The 8,002-nt window shown below is 43.5% G+C and overlaps 1 protein-coding gene across 1 annotated transcript in view; it reads left to right on the top strand.

Annotated features, from left to right (window-relative positions):
* Positions 1–2,611: 2,611 nt before the first annotated feature.
* LOC311109295 (zinc finger C2HC domain-containing protein 1A-like) overlaps positions 2,612–8,002 on the top strand; it is a gene marked incomplete at its 5' end in the record, with an annotated part of 17,500 nt that continues 12,109 nt past the window's right edge. Inside the window, 2 exons of the mRNA XM_084152126.1 lie at positions 2,612–2,714; positions 2,797–2,876. Coding sequence (XP_084008252.1) covers positions 2,612–2,714; positions 2,797–2,876 — 183 coding nt within the window. The remainder of the gene's footprint in view (positions 2,715–2,796; positions 2,877–8,002) is intronic.

Raw genomic sequence — 8,002 nt, 5'->3', positions numbered from 1 at the left:
AATGTTTTTTTTTCTGATTTATGCAAGAAGCTCTACTAAATTGCTCATCCATATTACATATTTTGATAAGTAATAGTGTTGTGGTCTAATGTAATAAAAAGCAGAGCTAAAATCCCATACAAGTAGCAATCTCAACATTCCCTGCAGATAACTGATTTTGTCGCATTGTATGGAGGTTGTAGGCTATAATGTTGCCCCAGCAGTCAACATGACTTGCACTCAGTAAAGTGTGGTAACAATGTAATTACCCACACTTCTGTCACAAGACTCTTATACTGTGTCCCTGTTTTGATTATCGATTAAAGTAAATAGTGATTAATATAGTCCATGTGTGTCAGTGTGTGTACGTGTACCGGTATGCGTGTCTTTATACATGTTTGTATGTTTGTGTGTGTAATTCTCAATCTTATCTATTTCCAGATGACTAATGAGGCGAAGCCGTGTCCATGTGACATCAGGGACAGGATGGAGTATGGAGGTGTTGGATAGGAGGTCCAGGTGGATCACAGGAAGGCCTACATGGTCAAGCCTCCCTCAGACTCAGACAAGGCCGTCATCGCCATCCAGGACATCTATGGCTGGCAGCTTACCAACACCGGATACGTGGCTGACATGCTGGCCTGAAATGGATACATGCACGTAATAATAATGTCATAATGAACTAATAATAATGTCATTAAGCTGTTACCATGTGAAAGAGAGCGACCCGGCTCTACGTATTTTACTGGTATGTGACCCACTGACTCTGCCCCCGGTTAGAGGGGAATAAAGCAGGCCAAGATTTAACACACAGGAACTTTTTTTTATCACACTGAGGACGATGAACATGGAGATGCACATGGAGATGAACAGTGAAAAAAGGTAGTGGAATGGTAGTGGTTCTGTAGAAGGAAATGAAAGGCAATGAATATACTGCACATACGATATGACAAGAGCAGTAATAACAGTAATAAACGACTGTATAAATGACATATAATCCCTGAACATGTTTACAGGTTAAAAGCTATACAGAGGCAGCATACAAAATGCAACAACAACAACAACAACAACTAACAACATTTAAAATAAATAAATAATAGTAAACAACAACTAACAATTAAGAACAGTATATACATGTCACACAACTCACTTCGGGCACCCACACCATCCCACAAGTCCAGAGATATGAGTGAGTCCAGTTGTTGATGGGCAGAGACAGAGATGTTGCTCTCTGCCACAGCTTGAGGGAGACTGACAGTATTGTGTGACCTGTATAGTCAAGAGGATGGGCAGATGTCTGCCCCCCTAGTAACCTCCCTAGCAACCTATCAGGGCACAGGACACACAGATCAGAGAGAGTTTGAGAGGCAGGTTTATGGTACCCCCTAAACTCTCAGGCTCAGGTCTGGAGGATGGGGAGTGGAGTGTGCAGCTCATGGTTGTGAGGTGCTGATAACAGTCACCGGCAGGGAATTTGTAACACCATGCAAATAATGAGTAAATAGTGAAAAATACCAGGTAAATAGTGTTAACAGTAAAGTGTTAACAGTTTTGCTATGCTGGTTGTCTATCTCCGCCCAATGCAGTCTGCCCTGACTTCCATGTTGGAAAGGAGGCATGGAGCCCATAACTAGTCCAGCAGTGGGTGGAGGACAAGAAGCCCACCAATATCAACAAGTAAAGCAAACATTCCCATTGGCCAGAGAGTAGTCTCAGAAAGCCAAACTCCACCCCATTGGCCAGAGAGTACTCTGTGACCCATACTCTAGTCCATTGCCTGGCATTCACACACATGTATAGTATTAGTCTCTATCAGCTCACATCCCCTGTTGGCCAGCAGGGGGTACTTTTACGTTTGAGTCATTTAGCAGACGCTCTTATCCAGAGTGACTTACAGGAGCAATTAAGGTTAAGTGCCTTGCTCAAGGGCACTTCGACAAATGTTTCACCTAGTCAGCTTAGGGATTCAAACCAGCGACCTTTCGGTTACTGGCCAAACGCTCTTAACCACTAGGCTACCTGCCATATCACAAAGCTAAACTTATTAGTCTTACGTTCTGGGAATAGAATAGAATAAAATATAACTTTATTAACTCCCTCTGTTACAACTGAAATATGTGTGACCTGGGTACCCTGTATTCCCCCAGTAACCCAACCCCTCCCTCCCTGCTGTCTGTCTGTCCACTCTTAGAAAAAGGGTTCCAAAAGGCTTCTTCGGCTGTCCCCAAAGTGGAACCCTTTTTGGTTCCAGTTAGACTCCTTTTGAGTTCAATGTAGAACCCTTTCCATTTGAGGGTTCTACATGGAACACAAAATAGTTGTGAGTGTATATAAAGAAGGGGACCGAGATTCATAGACTACATCATTTTTGAAGAGGGGTGCTGTAGCTCAGCTGGTGTTGCTGTTCTGTCTGTCTGGAGCATGGAGTCAGGGAGAGAGTGGAGGGGTCAGACAGGATGACATCACTCAACAGGGTCACAGTGAAGGGGGAGAGAGCAAGGTGAGAGAAGTTCAGATTGAGAGCCAAGGGACTGAAGCTACAGAGACGACTCACAAACTGACGACTGGTCAGACCACCACCACCCCTGACATCTGGACTGAGCTGAAGGAGCTGAGAGACATGGTGCACAACATGGGAGCCATCGTGATGGAACAGAGAGTGGAGCTGAGCGTCACCACAACTGAACTGCAGCTCCAGAGGAACAAGGTGGAGGAGCTGGAGAAAGAGAATGCAGGTAATTAATTGATTTAGAAAACTGTTGCTTTTTTATTGGTGCAGAGGAAGACCACCAGTTATTTTTGTCTCCATAATTCTAGCTCAAGCAGCTGAACTGTCATCCATGGGGGCGAGAGTGACAGCCAGTAAGAAGGAGGTGGAGGAGCTGAAAAGAGAATATGTAGGTAGAACACACATGAACTCAACACCTTGTTTAATGAGCACTACACACATTGCACAGTACTCTTTTAATGACTCTTTCAAGTTTAGCAAAGTAACGGTCCAGAAAACATGGATCGCTGCCCTGTCAGTCCTGCTTCATACTCTAATTTAAAAGTACAGAAGCATTCATTACTAGAGATACATTACTTTAATGTTGTCTTCTGGAATAGTCAGTGTATGAACAGTCAATATATTATCTACTTCTTTGAAATAAATATCAGGCTGGAATGTTCATCTTTCAAAATTACTAATGCTACAATCATCATGCAGTGTATTCGATCTCCTGTGCTCACAGACAGACCAAATGTGGCCTTCTATACTGCTTTGATGAATGGAGGATATGTGGGTCCCTTTAATACTGAAACTACCCTGGTCTATAACACCGACATCAGCACAGCCTACAATCCAGCTACAGGTATTACATTTGTTGAAGTTGCAATAATTGTAGTTAAAACATCTGGTACATGTATGACAAACACTTTGTGTTCACAGAAACTGTGCAAATAGTACAATTAATATTATTGTTGCAGAGTTGACTAGAAACAGACAGTGCTGATTGATCTCTTCTCCTCTGATGCAGGTATCTTCACAGCACCAGTGAGAGGAGTCTACTACTTCAGGTTCACTGCCTTAAGTAACGTCAAATCAACAACCGTGTGTGTATTTGTGTACGAATTATGCAAGGTCTTGAAAACCTGAGTAGGGGTCATAATTATATATCTAATACATTGATTCTAGAGCTGGAGGTAGGGGGTGTGGTCTACATGCATCTCACCGAAGGGTGTCAGCTCTTTGTTGAGGCATATGACCAAAACACCTTCAGTGGCTTCCTGCTCTTCCCCATGTGAGGGGAGCACCATGCTAAAATGAACTCAATTTGCTGATGTGAACAGTTCTGGGGTTAAAGCCCCCAATGTTCCTCTCTAACCAATAAATAGGTATTATAAAAGCCAGACGACTCTCTTTTGTATCATTAGTATTTTACCATCAACAATATTCTACAGTCAAATAACCGGATAAGGGTAATGCAGTGGGTAGAACTGTTGTCACTAGACATCATCGTTGGTGTTTGTTTCTTTATGATGTGTGAATGACCTTCGTCATTATATTACGCACTGTCAAGTGTTGAGTTACAAATTGATCACCCGGGGCAAGCCAGGAGAGCCCTCATAATAGTGGGCTGGTCCTACATTAATATATCAAAGGTATGGGCGAGCCAACGTTCATATTTCTAATGATAATGGGGGTGATATAGCTCACCATTCTGCTGCATTCTGATTAAGGTTGAGCTAACAGCACATTTCTAGGTCTTATCAAACCAGTTGTAACCAGGGGTCATGTAGCTCTACTGGTGTTGAAGAGTTCAGCCAAAGGACTGAAGCTAAACAGATGACCCTTAAAATCTGGACTGAGCTGAAGGAGCTGAGAGACATGGTGGTGGAACAGAGAGTGGAGCTGGCTGTCACCAAGACTGAACTGCAATGCCATAAAGACAAAGTATACCACAAGACCATGTTGACCACAAGAGGGAGCCACAGGCAATAAACTCACCTATCAATGATGAATTATCTTTATTTGTACATCCAAACAAACAAATCAACAATGGCGTTGAGCAAACATGTCAGTCTCACCTTCAAAACTAATGTTCTTCCCAGGTAACAAGTTATTAATCCAAACTCATAGGCTACCATTTCTGTAAAGGATGATTAAATAATGCCTTACGCAAATTGTAGCCTTTTGAGTTTGGATTAATAAATTGTTTGATGGAATACAGACACAAAAAGAGTAAGACACAGCTCAATTCCTGGTACAGTGAGTGAGACATTAGGACACAACCATGGGACAGTACGCAGACTGATCAGCCACACGCTATGGAGGGGACATCAGCTAGCAGTGTACGCTTACATAACAAACCTGTTGGAGACAAGCAAAACCGTGCAGCGAAATTAACAGCCATCTTTTAGTGTGTTAGTGTGTCCAATTATCACATCATGTCAATGTATATGAGGTTTTAGTTTCCAACCCCAGTGCCTTGCCTTGTCAAGTCTCTGGTAAAAGAGGTTCTCAACCTCAGGAGATCTCCTGGTTAAATGAAGGTTCAATCATTTAGAGAGTGAAAGGGGGTTGTTGTTACTGTAAGGATGTCCACATGATTGATAGGGGGCCTGGGCCAATGGCATCAGGGCAGAGGGGAACGAGCAGGAGTCAGTGTCCAATCACTGTTCATTGTTCCATGGGGGGCAGTTCTGTTTTAAGAGTGGTAACCATAGAGAATCCCCAAGGCTGGTTAGGTAAGTTCCACTTCATCTATTGAAAAAGTATTTGGCCACATCCCAATCACTTTAAATGCCTTCCTTTCCTTGTTTCCTTTCCCTTAGTAAGGACCACCGAAAAGTCAATGGGTAAGATTCCACCATTTTGCTTTCATCTGCCGCACCATATTACTCCAATTCCGTTCCTTCCCATTAATTCCATTCCTTCCTGTTCCCCCTGAAGTGTACACACCTCAAGGAGAAAGGGGAGAATCGGAACTGGGATCTCGTTTCATTTCAGCTTCAGTGGTTTAGAAGGAAAGTAGGTAAGGAAAGGAAGCTTTTTAAGAATGTTGGGACGCGGACCAGCACAGAGGGCTGTGGCTGCCTAGGTAGCCCCAACAACTCATGTTATTGGCTCAGGGCAGAGTTTTGAGAGAGGTTGGGGAGGGACTACTGGATGATAGTAGGTTCAAAGATCAGTTCACAGATTAGAAGTTTGGAAAAAGAGCAGCAGTTTTGGTCCACTGATGACCACTGATCGTCTGCTAGCTCTCCTACTCTTTACCCCCCTCTTCTGGTTGGGATGACGACTCTGACGGGGCCTGGCTCTTTTCAGCATCCTCTCCCTCACCTGAGAAAGAGAGAGAGAGAGAGAGAGAGAGAGAGAGAGAGAGAGAGAGAGAGAGAGAGAGAGAGAGAGAGAGAGAGAGAGAGAGAGAGAGAGAGAGAGAGAGAGAGAGAGAGAGAGAGAGAGAGAGAGAGAGAGAGAGAGAGAGAGAGAGAGAGAGAGAGAGAGAGAGAGAGAGAGAGAGAGAGAGAGAGAGAGTGTGGTAGGCAATTCATGCATTAATAATTACTCTAAATGACATCATTACATCAGTGAGAGAGAGAGAGAGAGCAGAAGAAGGGTGTTTGAGTTGAGTCATCCGCTAAAGCGACTTCAAGACATATTGACTATGATGTCACCATGTAAATATGGACAGCAGGACAACACTATTGGAGAATCTCAATTGCATACTCCTTGCGTCCTCTCTCCTTGCCTCCTTCTCAAAACCCACTGGAGGAGAAGGTCAGAGGGGAGGGACCTCTGGCTTTCTCATCCAATGGGTTTTGAAAAGGAGGTGAGGAGAGAGGGGTGAGGAGTATGCAATTGAGATTCTCCCTATGAGTTATCAAGGGAAACACATGGCTCGTCTGGCCGTTTCAACTTCCTGCGTTGTCCAACTTGGCATTGTCACACTTTCTCCCATACATACAGTATGTCATGTAAAACAACACATTGCACTGCTACAGAAAGAGATGAAGAGCTAATGTAGCCCAATCTATAAAACACAGGTCCTGTCAAGTCTTGATTTTGGCTCAAGTTGAAACAAGTTGGCTCATTCATCAGATACTGACCAACAGGTGAATTATGCTAGGCAAATCTCGAAACAGCGTGTGTGTCTAATGCTCTCACCGGATTTGTTGATGTTGAGCTGAGCCAGGTCGTGTGATATGTCGCTGGGTCCCTGTGCCTCAGGGGATTGTGGGATGTCGTGTACGGCGTTCCGTCGGCCGGTCCGCTGTGAAGCGATGAAGTCTTCATATGTCGCCTCCACATCAGTCATAGCTGATACACCTCAACATAGCAGGGCCTGGGATACAGGGGAACACACAACACACAATGTAAAACACACACGCAGTCTCCCAGGGGGGTGGGGGGATTACCCTGTGCCATAAACCAGCCATCTACTGAGGGGAGCCAGAAGGAAAGCCTTGCTGGTTAGCACCCAGAGAACCCAGTCCCTACAACATAAGCGAAATAGCCACGGGGGTTGGGGGGACATAACAAATTATAAAAAATACAAATAAAAATATTCGTTTTTTTGAGCTGTGCCCAGATAGGATATGAACATGTCATAAGCAATGGCAAAATGAGTAGAATTGCAGGAAATTAGCTTTAAAGTAACTGTCCAGTGTTTACAGATTTCTATAAATTTGACCTATAATGAATTACAATATGAGTGACATAGTTTTCCTTCCAAAAAATGGTAATTAAGTATGTTAAAAAGCAGATGTTCTGTGTTGGAATGGTGTGGGCGTACCCCAACAACAGAATGGTGTGGGCGTATACCGGTCATAAAAAATATTCATGCGAGTAGACCGCTGTTTGGCCAGCTCATCCTCCTTAGGAGGCATCATCCTCTATATTGTGTTTTCTAAATACCCCTCAAGAAAGCCATGAATTGCAGGAAATGCGTTTTTTTGAAATTAATATCTACACCACAATTTTGCCCTTGCACTACAAACACACACTCAGTCAGTGACATCGCCATCACTGACATTACTTCCCTTATGAACAGTTTTACACCTCTGAATTCAAAACCACCTTTATTCTCAATATTCTACAATTCTTCGCCCAATGAAGGAAACACTATTGTTTAGTGTTAGCATGCATTGGACGAAATCCAAATCCTTAAACAACATGATTTCATATACAGTAACCACAAGGAAAGTGGAGATTGAGGTTAAGCCCTTCCGCTGACATGATAACACCCTATTAGAGAGAGGTTATACCCAGAATGCAGTGCATAACGATGACCGCCGGGCGCTATTTTAGGCCCCTATCATCGTCTCAGCTGCTTGACACTCAGCTGTAACGCTCAAAATGGTGTCACCGTGGCAGCGATGGTAAACAGCTGTTGGACTAGTAAACACTCACTACTAATGAGGACCCCAGTCACCCCATACACTGGGGTTCCTTTGGATTGGTTGTTACATCAACAATAAGGTTAACTTGCAGGGGAAATAAACAGTTATTTCTCAAATTAACAGAGTATTTGTGTAAAGT

This window comes from Coregonus lavaretus (genome assembly GCF_964263955.1).
Source record: "Coregonus lavaretus genome assembly, chromosome: 34".
NCBI classification, from domain to species: Eukaryota; Metazoa; Chordata; class Actinopteri; order Salmoniformes; family Salmonidae; genus Coregonus; species Coregonus lavaretus.
This window is presented reverse-complemented; position numbering and strand designations above follow the sequence as displayed.